The sequence below is a fragment of the Epinephelus lanceolatus genome, chromosome 14 (assembly GCF_041903045.1).
Source record: "Epinephelus lanceolatus isolate andai-2023 chromosome 14, ASM4190304v1, whole genome shotgun sequence".
NCBI classification, from domain to species: Eukaryota; Metazoa; Chordata; class Actinopteri; order Perciformes; family Serranidae; genus Epinephelus; species Epinephelus lanceolatus.
Window position 1 is genome coordinate 15,428,436 of NC_135747.1, and position 22,419 is coordinate 15,450,854.

General features: G+C 39.5%; 1 protein-coding gene and 1 pseudogene across 2 annotated transcripts; both read right to left on the minus strand.

Moving 5' to 3' along the window:
- Positions 1-2,841: 2,841 nt before the first annotated feature.
- Positions 2,842-6,310, minus strand: LOC117251050 (histamine N-methyltransferase-like; annotated as a pseudogene).
- Positions 6,311-10,844: 4,534 nt separating this feature from the next.
- On the minus strand, positions 10,845-21,854 carry LOC117249266 (histamine N-methyltransferase-like). Of its 2 annotated transcripts, none has more exons than XM_033614803.2 (7): positions 21,755-21,854; positions 19,910-20,056; positions 17,967-18,019; positions 16,938-17,045; positions 14,603-14,733; positions 14,328-14,421; positions 10,845-11,798 (listed from the first exon to the last, which is right to left on the minus strand). In XM_033614803.2, the coding sequence occupies exons 2-7, from the start codon at positions 20,044-20,046 to the stop codon at positions 11,434-11,436; spliced, it is 888 nt and encodes a 295-aa protein (XP_033470694.1). In that variant the 5' UTR covers positions 20,047-20,056; positions 21,755-21,854; the 3' UTR covers positions 10,845-11,433. The 2 variants fall into 2 exon arrangements, with proteins under 2 accessions (XP_033470694.1, XP_033470700.1); XM_033614809.2 differs by lacking the exon at positions 21,755-21,854 and adding an exon at positions 21,327-21,650.
- Between the last annotated feature and the right edge of the window lie 565 nt (positions 21,855-22,419).

The window sequence follows — 22,419 nt, forward strand, 5'->3', positions numbered from 1 at the left end:
ATATACCTCTTATCAGGCTCAGGATGGCCGTTGGGCAACTCTGGCAAATGTCAGGTGGGCCAGCTCACCTTATGGGCCACAAGACCAACACAAGCAATGTTGGAAAAAGGACAAAAATTGTGAAGGGAAAAACAAAGAATAGAAAGACCTGCTGTCTGCGGCCCACTTGATGTAGGAACAGCCTATCTGATTAGGGCTTACATGGTCCCAAAATTGTCAAAAGCCTGTGCATACTGTAGATGCAGTAGTACCGGCCGTCATTGCCTCTCTCCACCCCTTCAAGTGGATCAGTTCATCATGTAATGTCAGAGGTTGAGCAGGAGAGGACAAGTGGGAAATAAATGAAATCAAGACAGGAAAAGCGGAGTATGTGAAATATAAATGCAAATTAGATGGATACATTTGTTAAAAAAAAACAAACAAAAGGTCAAGCAGAAAAGATCAGATGCAGCAAGGAAAAAGTACTTGATGCTGATGCTACACTGTTTCTAATATTAGCATCAGTGATAACAATAACAGCACTCTGCTGGATTCAGGAAATGAGGAGGAGCAACAGGCTGAGCCCAGCGGAGTGACAACTTCTCAGCAGGTGAAACCACTAGTGCTAGGCTGAACCCAAATTATCACCCTCTCAGCTTGCGGACCGAGCCCTCGCAGACTTCAGTTGTATGTACTGTGACGTGTTCACTGTCATCACTTAAAGTCTGTGAAGGCAGAGACTGCAAGCCGCTGACAGACAGACCTCAAGTCTGTTTCACTTGCTGCCGTGGAAACGTTCAAACGGCAACTATTGCTGTTGTCATATTTATATAGCCTTAATGTCATATAAGTCCAAGGACAGTGTCTGCTCATCTGTCCCTGCAGATAAGATATAATGTGTAGCTTTTTTGTGACTGAACAAAGATATATTCATACATCTCTATATAACTGGTTACACATTGTCAAAAACAGAAATCTTTGTAAATAAGGACACGACTATGACTGAAAAATTGGGAATTGCTTATTTTAGAGGCCCTTCTTTTGTTGTTTTTTAGCCAATGTTCTACCCTATTACACTGAGCAGCCTAGGCTACAAAAATAAAATGTATTTTCATTCCTTCTTGAGCTTATAAAGCTTTTCATTCCAGTGGAGTTGCTTGCCTGGCACATATTAAAAAAGGTTTCTAGCTTCTGGGTTAAATTGTGGCCCTCTGAATATGTTCCTGTTGGCTCGTAGACTTTACATTGTGATGGTGTCACAGATTTTGAAATCTATTTTGTTCAGCTTGGGGAATGTTTTACATCTATAAAACCACAATGGCTAAAAAATTCAGAATAAAAAGATTCATAATAGACCTATAGCATGTCAAGGTGTCCTGTCAACACTTTTACAGACGTCTCTTTTACAATGGTGGCCAATGGGGAAAATACTTTCTGGGCCGCAGGGGATTTTCTCACTGCAGTAGCCACCGGGAAATATTTGCTGCAAGGGTGAGCGGCTTGCCCTGGGGCCTGTCTGCACCCCAAGTGGACTCTCTTAAAGTCTACAGAAAATCTGCTTGAGGCCCCTTGTAGACTGGAGCCTGCAAGTACGTTGAAGTGCGGGCATTTGGATTCAGCCCTAGGCTAGCTCATGTGGTGACAGAGCTAACCAGTTAGCAGCAGTAGGCCTACTGCTACTTATGCTTTTACTTCCCTTCTACTTACTTCTGTCTTTGTGCTGCCGCAACACCTAAATTTACTGTCTTGGGATCAATAAAGGCTTATCTTATCTTGGAAGACATTACAGTTAAAGGGCAACATCAAACAATATCACCAGCAATCAAAAAATACAAGTGACACACTTATCATAACAAAAGGCTTTGTTTAAAACCTTGTGCATGCTCACCATAGAGGGTGATCTTGACTGAGGATTGCCTGCTCTTTCCTCACCACTCAGGACTTGAGGAGCTGTGTGGTACTGTGTTGTTGTTGACCAGCTATCTTACTAGACATACTTCTTTGTAGCTGCAGCTGTCCATGATACAAATTAAAAAAAAAGAACAACTGGCTGAACAACCAAAAATACATTTTTGGTTGTTCAGCCAGTGTAGGGCTACAGCCGACCTCCGCAGTGGGGTGTATTTCCTGGAGCTTCATGTTGTTGTGCTGTCGGTCGTAGTAGGTGTTTCAGATCAGAGATCAAGTGTTTTTTGCAGTGGAAAGAGTTTTAGTACCACTACCTGCAGCAACAGTGTTGTTGTCATCTTTCCTCCTGACAAAATCAAAGTAATGGGAATATTTTCCAGCCTCTAAGGTGAGCGTTTCCAACTAGCTTGCTGCTTTGTGACGATTACTAAAAATGAGTCCAGTGTTGCGACTGTTGTGTTTGAAGTCAGTAGTGATGTGATAACAAAAGTAACAATGTAAAGACTTGTTTAAGTTGTTCTCTAATGATACATTTAAAAAGTTAGATTAGTTAAGAAGTTATCTGTCGCTGTGAAGAAATTCAGCAGACGTTCCCCAGTCTGGCTGCTTGGATTGAAGCACTCAGAGATGTCAAAGGATTGGGGAAAGGTGTGCTCCTCATATTTCAGACCCTGAGTCTTCAGGCAGGCATTAATCTCTCCTGATGTGTACTTTGTGATGCCATCAGTGCAGAGCTCCTTTGTTAGTCTTCCACAGGATACTGTATCCCAGCTACTGTTATCTGCATAATGTGAGATTGAAAGATACATTAATTTCAGAAGAAATATACTAGCAACAATAAATACTATTACTATTAAGAATTTTGTTACAGTCTAGAGAGTCTCTCGCTCATGATATCATAGAAAAGTCAACAGTCCTCAGTAAAGCATTACTCCTTACCTACTGCAACGATGATCATAAGCCTGCATTGTTCTTCAGAAGGCTGTGATAGAACTTAATAATACTGGAGAGGTTCTTTACAAAGTAGATCATCTGTGAAAGTAGAGAGTTGTGGGGAACCTTCAATGAAACTAAATGGCACTCAGTATTGTCACTTTCCAGAAATCATGATTCAGTTAATCAAAATAGTCCATAGACCTTGTTGAGAGGCTTTTCATGTGGGAACTATTTTCTTTTTACCTAACTACACCTGCCAGCCATTTCACTGTGCAGAGGAAAGCTTGCATCTACTCACAGATGTGTGTTATTTTTTGAGATGATTTTTTCCTTTAATCTGCACTTGGATTTAAGCTTGTATCCGTGCCAGCCCACAGTTTGAAGTGTTTCACAAACAAGTATGCAGCTCACTTTACTGTTGAAGAACACTTTTCCATCTTTTTCAGTGCTGCACTTGTTTCTGAGAAGGTCGAACATGCCTGCTCTGATCTCTGGGGTGAAGGACTGGTAGAAGTTATCTTTCACTGCGAAGAAATCAGCAGACGTTCCCCAATCTGACTGCTTGGATTGAAGCACTAAGAGATGTCAAAGGGGTTGGGAAATGTGTGCTCCTCATATTTCAGACCCTGGCTCTTCAGGCAGGCAATAACATCTCCTGATGTGCGCCACTCTGTAAAGACACTGCCACAGAGCTCCTTTGTGTAAGTGCTCCACAGGATGTCCCAGCTGCTGTTATCTAGATGGTATGAGATTAAAATATACATTAATTCCAGAAGAAAAATATTGACAATAGCAGATATTATTAATTTTGTTTGACTCAAGAAAAACTCTTTGTTATCTTATAATCTTAACTAACAGTCAAGAGGGCTGATAGCCTCAACAGTCCACCTTTTTCCTTGTGAGTCTGGACATCTGCTGAATGTTCGTTCAACACAAAAACCCAAGAGGGTACTTTTCTTCCGGCACAAAGACAAATAAGTTTCAGCGAAGGTTAAACAAAGTAGAAGGCAGAAAAAATACTTGTCTTTGTTTTCAATAACGATTAAGACACAGGTTTGGAGGAAGACGGACAGAAATCTGTATGAAAAACTCATTACTAGCTCTGCGTACCTGCTTCAATGATAATCATGAACCTGCCATTGTTCTTTAGGAGGCTGTGGTAGAACTTGATAGTGTCTACGAGATTATCCACAAAGTAGATCATCTGTTTAAGAGAGAGTTGTGGGGAACCTTTAATCTGACTTTACAGATTGAAGCTTGCATCCATATAAGCCTACAGTTTGAAGCGTCTCTGAATAACTGTAGTTCTGTCAGTAACACTTATGTCAGAAGAATAAGCGAATGTGATGATTAATAGGACTGATCGTTATATACTTTTGTTTGGCAGGAAAGGTTCTGATGATTTGCTCCACAATAAATTCAAGTGGCAGAGGGGGACTTAGTGGGGAGCTAAATAAATCTTAATGCTCATACAAAGTCAGACGCTAACATTCTCCCAACAGTTCACAGTACTCATTAGTTTGTCTCACTCTCACGATGTAACCCAAGGCAACATGGAAAGAACATGAAAGGCCCAGAGGCCAAACCGTGATCCCTGAATCTTCTTGTCATTACATCATTTTAAATCAAATGTCCAAAAAACAGAATAGGTAATAATACCTGAATCATGTGTATGAAGTCAAATGTCTTCATGTCTCCTTCTGCTTTGACTTGCCTCTCATAGTCCTCACTGTACATGATATGCCATGTACCTCCTCTCAGGCTTTATTTGTGATTTGTCATCACTGGACTCTTAATGATGAGCAGGAGGAAGGAGCACAACTGGTTTGCATACTCCTGACTCCATACTGAGATTCTGCACACAAATACATTTTTAGCATCAAGTAAAATCCTCCTCCTTACCAGAATGCAAAAACATCCAGGAGCAAGATGTCTTATTTTTAAAGTTTAAGTTGCAATTTGTCATAATCTTTCAAGTCTGTGTAAAAACAAATATCCTGGGACAAGGACCCTGCCTAACATGCTTCTAATGCAGGTGATTCGTGGAAAATATCTAGTTCTGCCAAGGAAAAAAAATTGCTAAAACTAAGGGGAATTACATTAATTCAGTCTATAGTCATCAGTTGCTATATCTCATCACATACCACCACCACTTCCAACACCAAAAACATCCAGGCTGCTTTTCCCTCCAATTCCTTATCAACAAAAATTAAATGATTAAAAAATAAACACATTTGTATTGCCCAGTAACATGTAACAACTACAATATGTATCATTATGTTGCTGATTAATACCAATAATTTGGAAGTTTCTTTGTCAAGATTTTTGACTTCTTTTGAAGTTCTCCTAAAGAAAGAAACAAAGAAAAAAATCTACAACTTCCACCTCCAGGTCCAGCACCAGCAGTTAATGTCTATGTATTATTTATCTTAATTTAATTTAATTTAATTTAATATACTTTTTTCACTCTTGCTTGTCAATTACACACAGGTCCGAAAGACACACACATGCACAAACAGGACCTATACATGCACAAAGTGGAGAGATGTCAGAGTGAGGGGGCTGCCTTGGTCAGGCGCCCTGAGCGGTTGGGGGGCTCGGTGCCTTGCTCAAGGGCACCTCGGCAGTGCCCAGGAGGTGAACTGGCACCTCTCCAGCCACCAGTCCACACTCCATATTTGGTCCGGACGGGGACTCGAACAGGTTCCCAACCCAAGTCCCTATGGACGGAGCTACTGCCGCCCCCGCACTACTTTCTAATAAAGCCATGTATATTTACACACAACACTCACTCCAATCAGAGACTGCATATGAAAAGCACAAATCAATCCTGCTGCAGTATGGAAACAAGAATTTACAGTCCTCGAATGAGAAAAAAAAAAACAGTACAGTACATCCTACAAGCAGTCTTTGATGTCATTATAAGTAAGAATCCTTCATTATAGACTCTGCCTTAAAATGTCTACAAGTTTAAATTCATCAAAGTCAAAAAGCCATTTAAAAAAATGGTAGCAAAATTAAAATGTGTTGCATAGCCCCTACCTACCTCAATGTTGTCAGAGTTGTTTGGAGATGGAAAATGGGCACCAACACAAAGAACTGACTTTTGACCAACGAAAGATTCATTATAACTGTGTTACTGTAGTACTACTACCAACTTTGTACCTTTATGAAATTATAGGCAATTTAGTTTGCAACTTTGGAGAGAAATCGTAAAGTAAGAACTTTGTCAAGAGCTCAATGATCCTATGTCCTAACACTGTACAAAAAGACATAAAGAAGGAACCTATAAACTCTAGTGAATGTGGGTAAGTAGTAAAAAAGCAGTGGGGCCCTCCCTGCCTTTCTTCTTGTACCTTTTAAATTCTTCGGGCAGGATGTTGTAAACACACTGGAGACTGGCCTTGTCATCTCCTGATCGCTCTTGGTAGAAAAGGTTTTCGAGAAGTGTGCCCTCAAAGCACGTCTTCTTTGCTTCTGCAGCCATGAAATGAGGTGATAACAGGCTAAAGACACTGAAGACTACTGTACATGGTCAATTCAACCATAGCAACTGGCAAATATAGCCTGCTGTACTTTTGATCAAATGGCACCCCTGAACCTTTTGGTCTGTGTGTTCCGATTTGACAGCAGCATGCATCTCAGTGCTATCAGATTTATTACCACATACATGTACAAATGTTATGAAGATATCTGTTTGGGGTATATTTTTTACATCACAAATTCTATGTAATTCTCTGTCATGAGTAGAAACTTTTGAAAGCATTTAAATCAAAAAAGAAGCAAATTGGCATTTGACAAAATGATGACAGATCAACATGCACTTTCAGTGTGTTACTTTCTGATATATAACATCTGAGTCATCTGACAAAAAAAGAAAACTTCAAGTGCTACCGCTTCTATTGGCAGTGATGACCTGGTGCGCTCTAACTGTTTTAGGCAGACCTGAAAGTTTTGGACAAACTGCCCTCATAACAAGTCTGCTTTTCCTCTGCAGCCATAACTGATACCTGCAATACATTACACATAGTGGTTGGAAATCAAACAAATAGCAGTGATTTATGTATGCAATAAACAACTGACTAAAAACTAACTTTAAATCCCAATGGTAGAAATCCATCCTAAATACTAAGTATTCAGCCTGAGTATGCAGAGAGTAACGACAGTCATTCATTCTCCTACTTATAAGTTACAACATTGTAACCCTAGTTCTATTAGCACAAGCGGAGCCCTCTACTGGACTCTATAGGAAACACTCCTCTAATCACAAGCACACATTTGGACCCTGAGAAAAGCATAAATGTGTAATAGGGGTGTGCTCTTTCTCCAGTTGTTTGCTAAAGCCAAAGAAAGAAGACCCTCGTGCCATAGTTGTGCATCCACACATCCACTGATAGTGTGAGATGCCAGGGAATAGCTGAACAGTGATCTGTTTTACTTGTAAACTATCCTCCGGCAGGGGAAACGAAGAGTTTCCTGTGTTTCAGAGCCACCTCAACATGAAAGTATGCATCCTTTAAGTTCACAGTTGTGAGCGAAGTGCCCAAACAAATGGAAGGCTGGCCGATGGGAAGCCAACATAGAAAATTCTTAAATCACCGGCGACATGGAAAGTTCCAGTCTCAGTGAGGTCAGCAAATGCATCATTATCAGCCCGTAGCTGACTGTGTGTCACTGTTTAATCCTCACAACTCCCATGGAAATCGGGAGGGAAAATTAAATGTGTTCATTTGTTTCATATTAATCAGACCCACTGTGATGTGAGCTATATCAGACCATCACACAGCACATGGCATTTATTAATGGACACAGCATCATGAAGCTACCAGTTAAAACTGGTTAAACTAGCATAATCCCTCTGCACTATTTCTCCTGCACTGAAGCTGGGGTGGGGTGTGTGTTTGCTAACACAGTCATGAAGCCTCATCTGAGAAAAGGGTTACGAGCAGAGATCCCCATGGTGCTTTTAGTGGTAGTGGGTCTCAGCCACATGTGGCGAGAGCCCGTGGCAGACATCACTCTCTCATCACTACTCCAGCATCTCTCTGTTTTACATCAGCCATGGTTAGAGCCTCCCTGCTCTCTGACCAACCAGTTTACTGTGGGAGCATGTGGGCCACCAGGCTTTGAGGGGGAGGGCACAGGGGGTAAACATGTCCGTGCAACCCTGCACCCTGAGTTAATCTACCATATCCACAGTCTGGGTTTTAATAACCACTGCTGGCATCTAAACTTTGGTAGCACTTGGCAGGCCTCGCAGGCTGGTGGCTGCTGAACACTGCTCTCTGCTTGGTCTGTGTGAGGCACTGGTGAAGTGCTTAAAGTGGGGACTCTATGGAGGAAGCTGCTCAGTGTGCTAGTCGCTGTTTCACTGAAGAGAACAAGGATTTCTGATTGTGGGAATCTGCCTCCCTATATACTGTGGGATCCACACATATTTGGGAAGGTTTGTCCTGATTGGTCGGCTACATTTATCCATAGAGAGCTGTTCATGGCCAGAAAGATAGGTGGGTATACGTCATATACCCTCCACTATAACAATGTTAATAACCCTCCTTTCCTTGTGTCTTTAGTCTTGGTGTCTTTGTCAGTTCTTCGTCTCACCCTGAGAGAATTGTTTCAGCCATTGTTTCCTAGTGATTTTGTTGCTCCTTATGATTTGTGTTTGCAGTGTTTTGGGTTTACCTGCCACCTGCTACCTGTCTGCCATTACCTGCCATCACTTGGACTCTCAGGTTAGAAGCCATTTTTACAATAAATCAAACTTTTTCTGCCTGCGTCCTCATCAGTTCCTTTTTGTTTCAGTGCAAACCTGCAATTCCTGAAATGTAACAGTACGATTTAACCAACTATAGACCCAGCAGATGAGGCCTGTCCTGTGGAGCAACTTAATGAGGTGATATCCAACTTTCCCTGCCAAATGCTAGGGGGTAGCTCTAATACTACCAATCCTCCTTTCTGACCCTGACCCTGTAGACTTTGAGCAGCTCCCTTTCCTGGGGACTTATATGGCTATTTCCCTGAGTCATCTGGGGACTGGAGCCCCTGGAGGGAAGCGTAGGCCTCATACACATCAATCCCCTAAGATGGCCTGTGCCAAAGAGAGTCAGCTGCCCAGTGACCCCAAGCTTCAGTTACCTAGGAACACTGAGCCTCTGCTGCCCAACAACACAGTGTCCCTGCAGCCAAGCTCCACTGTTGATGCCCTGCTGGACCCTGAGTTGGTCATACCAGTCAACGTCCAGTCTGTTCCTGCACTGAGGGCCCCTGACACCAAGTTTGTCCTCGAGGCAGTTCCTGGAATGGGGGTCCCAGCTGATGTCCTGTCTATTCCTTCACTGAAGACCAGGAGGATGTGTTTTGGAAACTCATCAGCAGATACAGATAGTTATTTATCAGTGAGATGCCCTCTATGATTGTTTGACGACATACCTTTGGATAAAGGGCTGCAGGACATCTGGACAAATGAAATCCTTTTAAAGGGCTTGTGTGTATAAAACGTCCTTGAAATGGTTTTAAAAATGGTTCTAAACTTTTACTTTGAATCCAAAAATTCATATAGATTTAGGTTTGTATAAAGGTAGCTCTTAGTACTTATTCTTAAATGCCAGAAAAAAAGCAAAATTATTTAGTTTCTAGTACAACACTGCTTTTACAAACATTCACACTCCACTTGAGCACGAGTGCTCACTTCTTTTCATACTCATTTTTAGATTGTTCATGTGTAAGGGACAGTGATCACACACTAAAGGGGAAAATGACAGATTTCAAGCTAGTTATGAATTTGATGCAGTGAAAAGCAACCTTAAAAAAAATAAATAAAAAAACAATCTTAGCTGCTGTGGCTTTGCTGCAGCCAGTGCTTTGTTTTCTGAATGCTTAAACACTAACAGGGATTCTTGAAGCACTGTAACCATTAACACTTGTAGCCCAGGCATTTACAAAGTGTGCCAAGCTGAATCCAAGTTCTCTGCTTTACACTCAGTTTCATTTTTTTTAACACTTTTTTTGCAAAATTGGAAACACAGCTCACTGCTTTACACTCAATACATAATTTTATAACACACTCCTGTAAACTAACTGTAAACATTGCTCTCTACAACGCTACACTATTTTGTCAACTGCCTTTTCACATCGACACAAATTAGCCTATGTTTTTGCTGGTTTGGTGTAAGGTTTTGTGGGTAGTGTGTCGAGTTTTGCCAAAAATAGCCTTGTTTCAAAGATACCTCTGTGTCTCATGCAGTACTCTAATTCCTTATTACTTTTTCAGTTAAATTTTACAGTTTTTACAGCAACAATGCATGTAACTTGAGTGCTTGCTTTGTGTGTGTATTTTCTGTAGTGGAGGTAATCAGCCATTTACATTTCTATTTAATTTGTCCTTGATCTGCCCATCCTTGTATCATACAGTTACTGATGCTGCCCTCAAGATGGTGCCAATACTTCATATATCAGTGATAATTATTTTGTCTGAAGACAAATAGTGAGGCCAGCAGCTACCACTGTGCCTGTGTTTATCTATCTACATGTATCAGTATGTTCGGACCACTGATGCAGATTGTAAGGCTAAAGAGACACAGTTTCTCAGGGTATAATTAAATTAAAGTTGTTTAGACTTATCATGGTTAGTGTAAAACCTTGCTGAACTTGTCTGGATGGTTGATATGTTTAATTTAGCAACTGTAAACCACACTGAAGACCCCAAATCAATCAAAAGTAGGCACTGGGGAAAGACATAATAAAGCAAATATCAATCACATCAGTTCCATCGTGTGGTTAGTAACATTGCTTGATCTTCCAGTCAATTAGTCCAGCACAGTTTGCCACCATATTTTTATGCCTCCTATGTTAGAATCCTTCTCACTGACACGAGACAGGACAAAATGTAATTTGTGTATTTTCACAATGAAAGGTTTAGCAATGATAACATGGAAATTGGACTGGATTAAATAATTATATTACAAAATGCCACGTTCATTTTACAACAGCTACAATGCAAACGAGAAAGGCAAGCATAAAAAGGTCCTGGTTTTAATTTGTCCAATCATTTCTCATTAATGTTAGTGAAATCTGCAATCATTTCAATGTATTACATTCACAATCAAAGACAAAATTCAAACACTCCCACAGGAGTGTCCATCTCATCCAAACTTAACAGCTCAATCTGCATGGAAAATTAAATGTTAAATTTTCCATTTATTTTCATACGTCCACAGTAATATGATCCAATGGGAGCAATGGTGTAATGGCGTTTGTAACACAGTCTGCCAGCTGTAGCCCATTAAAAATGCCATCATGGTGGAATCTGAGGTTTGACGTTTGACGCTGATTAAAACTCTGATCTTAACATTTTCTGGGAAAATTTGGGATTTCATGACAACAAAACAAATGTGTTTGGATAAAAATTGCAATCAAGCCATTTTCTTTCTGCACGGGCACATAAAAGAATTAACTACTACTGGTATCAATAGAAAATGTTGATAGAAAAAAGAAAAAAAACACATGTAATCACAGTAGAGAATTTTAACAATCACTCAATTTAAAAATAATTCAAGTATGTTATTGATCTGTGGCTAATTTCATATTTCTTATATTAACTGCTTGTTTTTAAGTGAGCTGATCATCTATGACTATCACTCCAAGGTTGTTGTTGAAGATAACTTTGTTGTTGGACTCCACACTGCAGTCTGGGTGCCGAAGTAACTCCAAGACACCAGCTTTCAGCTCAGGTGGGGCTGTCTTACTGAAGTCCTGCACCTCAGTGAGAAAATCAAGCAGCAGCTCCCCCTTCTCATCCCCCTCAGTGAAACACTCGGTGATATCCATTTGAGATGGCAGCTCGTAGCTCTGGTACTTCACTCCCTTGGAGTCCAGGAAGATTTTTATGTCTCCTGTGGTTACACACTGACTTATTTCTGTGCTGCAGAGCTGGTTCCTGTAGGTCCGCCACAGCTTTCCCCAGCCGCTCTCACCTGAAATAGATGACATGAATAGAAGAGTCTAAAGCCATGCTAGGAGCTCTGCGAGGCTGTACTTTGGTATAGCTGTGCTTTAAGCAAATTAATAGTGACATCAGTATGCTAAAATACTCACCACAGCAATGCTGAAAAATATAATTTTAGATCAATGTTCTTTTATTTCTGATGTGAACATGTATAATCCATGGGGTTGCATTTGCTATGGAGACTCACACCTTTTGATCCATTATCCAGTAGATTCGAAATCCTGTTCAACCAATTAGACAATGACAATTGCACACCTATTCTTGGTTGACTATATATGTGTTTGCCTTATGACTTTGTCCATTTTGACACTGATGAAACTGAGCTGAAACGATCGTATGTTTGCACGAATAAAGGCCTATAAATCAGTCCCTTTTTTCCCTTGGCAGCATAGACTGTATAAAATAACGGACGTGGCAACCGTGACATCACCCATAGGTTTGCAGACACCAGTTCTGAAGCCCTGAGTTGGGTATTTCAACCATCACCATGTTGGATTTTTGGAGCCAGAAGTGACAATATTTGGACGAGAGGGGGGAGCTGCAGAGGAGCGAAGTTTGGATCTGACTCATAGACTGTAACGATGCCTATACATATATATATGTATATATATATATATATATATATATATATATATATATATATATATAACAACCCCCCCCCCCCCAACTCAGTTGTCATGAACAGGAATATTATAGACCAATACACTTTTTCCACTGTCACTCTTGACCGCAACGAGTAAAGCCATGCCGTGCCTATTTGTCTTTCTATTGTCAGTTTAGACGCATCGTGCCACACCAAGCCACACCGGAGATGGACCTTCTCAGGAGTAGGTGAGAGGTGACGTCTCACCGACTGATGGCCCAAACCAAGCCAAGCCAGCCCATGACTGTTGAAAAGTGGTATAAAACCCCTTTTTCTTTGTACCAGGCTGTACGCATGTTTATTTCTACTGTAAAGTTGGGCACTTTAACACGGATTGACTCGCTTCTACAGCCAGCCTCAAGTGGCCATTTAAAGAACTGCAGTTTGACACTTCTGCTTGCTTGGCAGGCATAATGTTGACCATGGTAATCGTCTTGGTTTAGCGTGTTAGCACGCTCACATTTGCTAATAAGCACTAAAAACAAAAGTGCAGCTGAGACATTGGGAGTTTTGCAGTTATGTGATCATAAAATAAAGTCTTGGACATGTGAACATCATGGTGGTGCTGGGGAGAAAGTCAAGCAATCACCAAAGTCACAAACATACATCATCTGATGATCGTGAATATCGTAATATATATCGTGAATATATATGTTGAGGTATTATATTAAAACTTTGTCCCGATTTAGGTGCCAGAGGAAAAGTCAGGGGATCCCCCCCCCCCCGCTGCCGCCGCTACTGGGCACCCAGCATCTCCAACCGGGAGAAGTGGAGTAAAATCCTCTCCTCCGCTCCCGTTTGTCTGGTGAACGCCTCTCCTCTGTCAATACACTCTGCCAGCAACTTAATAAAGTTGATGCATGAAAATGTTTTAGTAGTGTGTGTGTGTGAGAATGTATAGTGAGCCGATGACTGTTGAAAAATAACTCCGCTGCGCGTCGGTGGTTCCATTCCCCTGCCGGGAGTTATTTTTCAACAGTCACCGGTTCACTATACATTATCCCTTACGTGTCTACTGTTGTTTGTACTGATACTGTACATATTGGTATCATTTACTGTGAGTTGTTTGTACTGGTACTGTGCATTCTAGTATAATGATTTGCATTACTATTTGTTTTTTCTTCAGATAAATCTGAAAATTGTTGCTCAGTCTCTTTACTCATTTATTTAGTAGAGTGTCCACACACCATCTCATTCTATATATACATAGAGGTATACTGGTGGCTTTACAGCCTACATTTTATTGATTATCTCTGATCCCCACGGCCAATTTGGTCTTTGCGACAGTGCAAGCAACACTGCTGACGCTAGGTGGCGCCAAGCTAAAAAAAACCTGAATCCTATCTGTTGCCTCTTTAAGTCTGTACCAAAGTTCATGGAAATACATCAAATAAGTGACGTATTTCAGTTTGGACCGAAGTAGAGAACATAATGATTGACAAAGTGACATTATAACATTAGCATATGGTAATATAATTCTCTGACTAATGTATGTTTGCGGTTGCACCATGTTTCACAGCAGCAAATGTGGAACTTCTGGCTGAACTTTGTGAAAAATGACAAGAATTTATTTAAATAGCAGCATAACTGCTTTACCCACTTACTCCATAATAAATCTGTACAGTATATACCAGATTGCCAAAATGGGTTATGTCTTGTGTTTGTTTTCACTAACTCTGATAATGACAGCAATTGTGTTTTTTAGACAGATACATTGTTAAAGTGGGTTTCATCCCTATATGCACTGTACAGTTTGTATAAGCACTAGGTATACTGACTAACCCCAGCCCCAGCAATCAAAGGGAAGAAAAAGATAAAACGTCTTGATAATTTAAGATTAAATCCATCACTTACCAGACACCAGAATGATAAGAAGCTTCCCACTCTTGTCAAGGAGACTTTGGAAGAAGCTGATGGTAGCTCCAGGATCCTTCACATAGTACAGCATCTGTTGATTTCACCACAGATAATGAGCTGGTAACTGGATTCACAGAGCACCTAATTATAACGCTATGCTAGACAGATGTTCTAATGGGATTAATTGCCGTGGAGCGCCGCCAAATGAATATGACCTAGATGTGTCAAAAATACAGTCTGCAGGCCAGGACCACTACGCCGGCAACACCAACCTGTATCATGTGAATGAAGTCAGCCTTCTTAGTCATCTTTTTCACTCTCCAGTGCTCCTCAAACTCAGAGGAAGTCATCTTGTTCCAGGTGAATTTGATGTAATCTAAATCTGGTTTCTGTGACACCAAAACTGTATCAACAGACACGCAGAGCGATAGAATGTGATTGATATATCACTGTGAATTCTGACGTGGTAACATTATTGTACAGTTACAATCTGTATTGTCACAATAAATCTCTGTATCATATGCCATGGAAAATATAATTTAACTCCACCATCACTTCAATTTCAGTGTATTATACAGTGATGTTAACAGTGAAATGAACATTATATTCTAATGTTGACACGGAGTGCTTTTATTTTAAGCCATGATACTTGCAGCCGACACTTGTCACATTGTTAGAAATAATTAATTTGTAATTAATCTAGATTAATTAATAATTTGCACTTTAGTTATGTAAAAGTACAGAATGATCAGGAGGCTCATTACATGATCTGCCAAAATCTTCTCTCCAGCATTAACCAAAGTGCAAGCAGGAGCACTTTTTTTTTTCCTTCTACCTCTGGCACCAGAAAATAAAACCTCTGCCCTCTCCCACACAAGAATCTTGCAATATCCTTTGATCGCCAGTCACCAATGAACTGCCTCTCCCCAGCGTCTGAGCTCTGTTTACTAGGATTTGAGGTTCAGCTCAGATTCTCAGCCCTTAAGTCTCCTCTGGCGACACAGTTTCAGAGTTTATGGCTTCTGACACTGAAGCCTTGGAGCGGGGAACCAGCTAATTACCCCAAAGAAAATGCAAATAAGCAAACTCATCAGTCAGCCAGGAAGGATCCCTGACATTCAAAGACTTCAAGTCATTCTTTTATTGCTTCCCATTGAAACTGTTGCATGTATTTAAAACTATGCAACTTTCTTAATGAACCAAACCCTGAAGATTAAGGAAATCATATACATGTGTTTCTAAGTAGAATAACCTTGTCTAATAATTCTCATTAGTTGATTTTAATGATTCGAATACCATTCAATCTAATTATGTCACGTTTGGTTTTATTTTACCTCTCTTAAAGCAAAGTTTCCAAATCTGGCCTTTGTTATGTTCAAAAATTAATAGGGCAAGTCTTGAATATGACATTCTCTATACATCATTATCCTACAACTGCCTGGCAAGATAATGGTAACCAGTGGCTGCTCCTGTTATAACTCTGAACCACTTGTATTGAGCAGTTATCCTCTTCAGGTGTCAAACAAATACTCTGGTCTGGTCAATTCTGGTCAATATTCATCTCAACATTGAATAGCTTTCCTCTATTACTGATACTAATTAATTTTATGTGTACATAAAATTACCATGGGTTTGTCCTGTGTTTGCGTGATTACATTTCAGTCACTAGTTCAAGCTCTATTCGGTAAAAATGAGTATTTGGCATAGGTAAATTATAAAGATTTGTCTTTAAATGTAATCTTTTGTTGAAAAACTTGTATAAATACAGTTGTTTAAGGTGGAATATGTTGATGATTTCACGGCATATATAAAATAGGTATTAGAATGGATTATTATATATAATAAAAATACTTTTGAAGCATTTCCTTTTATGTTTTCATGTGAAAAAAAGTTATTTCAAAGGTTGCTTCACAGATGTGTATGACTGAATTAATGCTCAATCAAAGGTAGTGTAATAAAGGATTGGATGGCTTTATAACAGCTCAGTTTTTTATTGGCGATTTCTTTGTATCTCTGACACTAATTGTGCGATAAATAGGAACAAAAACAAAATTCACAACATCGGAATCGGTATAGGCTATCGGCCAAATTGTTATTTTGAACAATGGTATCAGCCCATTTTACTGTACAGTCTGTGCATTCCTAATCTTTTCACATCTAACTCAGTGAATTAAGGGGTTTATTTCAACCAAAGCAGAGTTGGCGATTGTTGGAACAAACAAAGGTAGCGCTGAACACAATTACCGTCATATGGCAAATACCCTGGTGAAACTTCAAGAAAGTATGAAGGACTGAAAATCATATACTGCCAAAGCCTATTAGCACAACAAGAAGAATAGAGCAGCAGACTTCAAAGACACTTCACAAAGGTGGGTATTTGCTGAGTAGCTTGAATATGGGACTACAAATACCATCCCCCTACTCCTGCAATACATGAATAACTGTATTATTAATGCACGAAATGTATTCTCTGCATTAAAAGCGTAATAAAAAGTAAGCATATTTGCTGTTAGATTAAATATTTAAACATATTTTGGGGGCATGTGAAAATAGAGACAGTATGCATTTGTGATATGTAAGATACTCGCGTGCCTATAAAGACTTTACCTCTGTATTTATGAAGCTGTGTGCTGCTTGGTTCCACCACCTCGTTATCCACAGTCACCCCTGGGTGCTTCAGACGGAGCTCGGAGAGCATCTCAAGGTCAATCTCACCTACATGCACAATGTAATTTTTTTTTTCAAAAACATCTGTTTCTTGCACATGAAACTTTGGCCTACTCTCCCCATGGGACTCAAACTGTTTAAAGATAAAGAACGACAGTATATGTAGTCAACTGCAATATCATCACAATTCAAACAGTGCTGCAGATTTAAGCATGGCATAGCTAACAGCACTTGGCAGTTTTGCAGGAAAAGATACATTTAATGTTGCATTAATCTCAGAAAAACCTTGACTGAAAGCTCAGAAGCAGAGTTATCACTACGCTATTCCTTTCAATATCATTTAGCCACAGGCGGGTGATTTTGTTCTAGTTCTTATCAAAGCTGACAAGTTGCCGCGTACAGGGGGTAAATCTAAGCAAAGAAGCCGATGTGGACAGGTGCTGAATCTTTCTGATTAGATTGAATAATACCTTGTGGGGGAGTTTGTAGTCATTCTAATGGATTTTACAGTCCATTAGAGAATCTGTACCATCGCTCCATTATGATACTGACATGACAGCTCAGGTAAATTAAAAGAATTGGCTTTGACATAAGTGAAGGGTAATAGCCCTCATGGGCACATAGTGAGTTTGCCCAAGAACAAATTAGCCTTGCTGTATCATGAGCGCTGGAAACAATGTGCAGTAAAACCAAAGACTAGTGAGGTCGCTTTCTCTGCGACTAAGGTTAAAGATTAATCTGACAACTGGACAGATGCACACAAACCCTTGGCAGTGATAATAAGAGTAAAGGTTTTTACTGGTGCAGCCATAAATGACAGCAGAGCAATGGGAACAGTTAGAGCAGCCTGATTCAACAACCCCTCCTCACCTTTGCTGTCTGCTGCCGAGGTCGCTCAGCTATTTACTGTGTCACGTAGAACATAAGATAAGTTCAGCAGTGAAAGTGTCCTACACTGTGTGTTCTTACCAGCTCCACTCCCAACTCCAATGACATTTAGATGGCGCTTTCCATCTCCAATGCTGAGGGGAGAGCAGAAAAACACTTTGAGTTCTCAGAACAGTCAAATCTGGAAGTTCACATCCTCCAACCTGCCGAATGTGGGTCACATTTTGGGGCTCGTAGCTGTCAATTCTGCCTGACACGTCTGAGATGTTCCCCGTCTGAAGCATCTCCAATACCAAGCCTTTGATTGTTGCTATGGCAGGTTCTGTCACTCACCGTCTGATTTTTAATAACACTATTACACTTTTATTAATTCACTTGTGAGCTGTATCTCTTCTGATTCCTCCCTGATGTGCGTCTTAGACAGTCACAGGGTTTAGATCTCTGCAGCATGGCGTCGGCCTCTTACAAGCTTATATCAACATAGAAAAAATGCGAGTAGAGAAATTTCCATTAACACTCATTGTCATTCACATACATATGCACAGCTTGTTTGGCTGGGTAATCTAATGCATATTTGCAAAGTCAATTATCAGATTTTTTTCTGGGCATACCAGTAACACACAGCATGATAAAACCCATGTATAATACTTACAGTACATATTCTTATTTGGGTTTTTAGTTTAATCATAACCAGATGACACTGCTGGCTGTTTGCTGCAGTAATGATTAAGACAGAGCGCATGATGATTAGCACAGGTTATTTTACTTCTTGGTGTGCGACAGAGCTCATCTCTCTCATCAGACTGCATTTTAATCACTTTTCTTTTATCACATTTCTGAAAGACACGTGTGACAAGTTTATTTGAATGAGGTGTCTGTGCCTTTTTAATGATAAAATGTGTTTTTGACAGATACATTCTCACCAGCACAAAGTTACTTTCAGCCCAGGGATAACACTTTTCTAAAAAATACAGCACATACAAGTTTCACAGAGGTATGTTTCGATATATAATGAGAGGTGAAGTGTGTCTCTCTTTATCTGTCATGTTAATAACATTACAGGAGTTATTTTATGATCAACGTTTTTTTTTTTCATTCTGCATCCATCAGCTTTCTCACTTCTGATCTACTGTTCTGAAATCTGATTCCTCCCTTGACAGTTTAATGGTTAATACCTTCTCTTGGGTCAATGTAATCTAATTAATCAGCAACAATCACAACACAAGAACACAAATTATATATATTCACAAAAAATATATATATATATATTTTTATATATTTAGTTTAGTGCTGTCTATTTTGCTCATTTTCCATCTTATACAACTACAACATACACAAGAAAAAAATAATAAATAACAATAATAACTCATTACTGTTGAAGCAGTGACAAACCAAATCAAGTTTTACTGACCGAAAAGGTGTAGGCTGAAGCATTTGCTTTTTCCACCTACCCTTTCCACACTGTTTTGTACTGTTTGTTTTAGATTTACACAATGAAAATGAAGAAAATATATGTATATTAAATATACCCAAAAGTTCCAAACAAAAATTCATATACACCCACTAGTGTTGTTAAGTCAGTTATATATTTGTTAATCATATTTGTTTTATCTACCAACTACAGTACATTTTTTCATTTCCTTTTCAAAACTATTTCACAGATAAACTCCTTTGACCATTATATATCTGTGTATTGCATTTGTTATTTTTGAACTGCAATGTCTTTACTTTACTTATTGGCCACCACGTATGGCAATATACCAATATTTAAAGTCACTAAACTTAGATCAGATGTTATATCTTTGTAGCTCTACTGAACACTTCATTCATTTCCCTTCAGCCCCTGAATTTTTTGTTGTACGACAACACCACTGAGCAGTATATCACTTTAAAAGCTAGTCATTATTCTCTATTAATATATCATATTCAAATGTATTCTGATGTTCTAAGAAATTGTTGATGGTGTGGTCATGTGGCTTCACTCATGTGTGTGTGTGTGTGTGTGTGTGTGTGTGTGAGATTACCTGGCCAGTATACCTGGCAGCATATTGTGGATGAAGTCCCGCATACACTGATGCTCAGAGGAGCGCTCCAGAAAAAGATGGAAGGCTTTCTGGTACCTGCTATCATCATCAACCAGACTCTTCAGTGAAGATTCCATGGCAAATTATCTGACAAAAAATATATACGTTAAAAAAATCAATCAACAGCTGAGGAGGTCAGAACTGTGTGTGTGTGTGTGTGTGTGTGTGTGTGTGTGTTTTTTTTTTTAGCTTTCACGCAATTGCTGTTGCAGGTGAACACCTCTACTGTACACATTACCTGTCAGCCCAACAATATGGGCGGCACTGTGACTGCATTGGGAGTTAGAGTTTTGCTGTCATATCTGTCATCTTAAGATGACAAAGAAGAAGATAATTATAAGTATTTGAGTCAATGTATAATAGGGCTGCCATTATTTTTATTGGCAATTAAGCTGTCAATTGATTTATTCATTTCATTTCAATTATTAGGATCCCCATTAGCTGTAGCCGAAACAGCAGCTATTCTTCCTAGGGTCCACACCAAACACAATACTATATACAACAGTGAGTATGTGCTACAACAGCACATACTCACTAAAACAACACCAACCACAATGACAACGAGCAAAACACAATACAACAACAGAGAGGACCTTGCTCTAATCATAGAAAAATCAAAAATAAAATACTTCTACAGAGGTATAAAGTACAAATGACTCATATTTAGGTTATTGCACAAGGCATTATAAATGAAAACCAAAACCAAAATGGGCTAATGCGCTTCAGAAATGTCAAAAAGGTTTCACAGTGCTAACATCATTCTCATCATCCACACCAATATTACACAAGACATATAATTTAACTATTAACACTCTTGTAGTATATGATAAGATCCTCTAGATTGTATAATCTTTTAAACTTATGTAGTTGCTCCCTAATTATCATTAGATGAGGAGATGTAGTTTTAGTGATATTCTAAAGCGATCTTTACGGTTTTCCTTAACATATGCTCAAGCAGAGAGTTCCATGTAACCATAGCTCTGTACATTACAGTGTTCTTCATCATACTATATCAGTGTTTCCCCACATCCCAAGATGACCTCCTCAAATTTCTTTTTTGTCTCTATAAACCAAGCTATTCAGTTTACTGTCATAGAGGAATAAAGAAACCAGATAATATTGACACTTAGGAAGCTGATATCTAAGAATTTTTACATATTATTTCTTTAAAATTACTCAGACTAATTTATTATCGAATTAGTTGGCGATTAATTTAGTAGTTGACAGCTAATCGAATTATCATTGCTGTAATTTATGATAGGTTGCAATTTTTAGATCTTTTGTTCTCTTATTGTCACTACATTATACTACACTCACTTCATTTACACAGATGTGTATTATTTTAATGCGTATTTACCCTCTATCCTATCCTCCTGTCAGTGCTGTCTTCAGTGTGTCTGAACCTGTTGCTGGAGACTGATGGGCTCCACCCAGTATGAACCGAGCTGTACTACAGCGGATCACTCTTGGCTGTAGGATCGCTGACACTGAGCATGTCTCCAGCAGCTGCACGCCGTATCTTTCCTATTATTATGACACAACTGACCGTGTGTTTGCAGAAATGTTTCCAAGCACAGCGGAAACACAAAACAGCTCCTCACACACACACACACACACACACACAGATAAGAAGCCTGTGGCGTCCCTCGCTGTCAACACAGCTGATCGCAATGCAAGCTGCCCGCTCAGTAGATGTCACAGATCCAGTTTTACATCATATACAGTGTGCATGTGTTGTGTAAGGTGCACACACCGAGACAAAACGCGATATTTGCTTTCACTTACATGTAGTGCAGGAGGAGTATGTGTGTCCGTACAGATCTGCAGAGCAGCAGGCTGGAATAAAACCCTCCCACTACAGTTACAGCTTCCCTTCAAGGAGGGCCGAAGAACCCGTCAAGAAAAATCAATCCAATGACAAAACACTTCATACACAAGCCAAGCCCAACGCCTTAAAGGCCTATGAGTATTTGGGCATATTCACAAATGAAACGTTTGACTTAAAAGCATATTGCTAAAGAAGCCAGAACAAACGCTGAATTGTATTAGAAAGCAATAATGAGGGAGATTAAGTGACTGTTCTAATGTCTGTGCGTAAATAACAGTGACAATCAGTTGGGAGTAAAAGCAGCTTGCAGATAAAAGTTCTGCTGAATGAGGGAGCCTTTGGTTTACATTTGGATTATAGCTGTGCATATCATAGGCTAGGGAACAGCATAAAGGCTTAAACAGGGGACAGCTGCTCCTGAAGTAAATATCATTAAGTATAAAAAAATATAATAAAAATGTATTTGCATGCACAGTGTTGCCATTCATTTCATTTTTCATTTACTTTTTATGAAAACAATAGTTTAGCTTCAGAGTTTCCTTGAGGCCAACACGGCAAGTTAGTTTTGCCCTGGATTTTTTCCATTGGATTTTGGCTTATTGCAAAAAATAAGTGATGTAAC

Bases quoted from the DNA above. Each gene is read 5' to 3' on its own strand.
- LOC117249266 (XM_033614803.2), bottom strand. From the start codon at position 20,046: ATGGAATCTTCACTGAAGAGTCTGGTTGATGATGATAGCAGGTACCAG. The intron at 14,734-16,937 runs GTAAAGTCTTTA...CTGTTGATACAG, and splicing joins ACAGCTTCATAAATACAGAG to TTTTGGTGTCACAGAAACCA. The intron at 11,799-14,327 runs GTAAGTGATGGA...CATCTATTTCAG, and splicing joins TCTTATCATTCTGGTGTCTG to GTGAGAGCGGCTGGGGAAAG.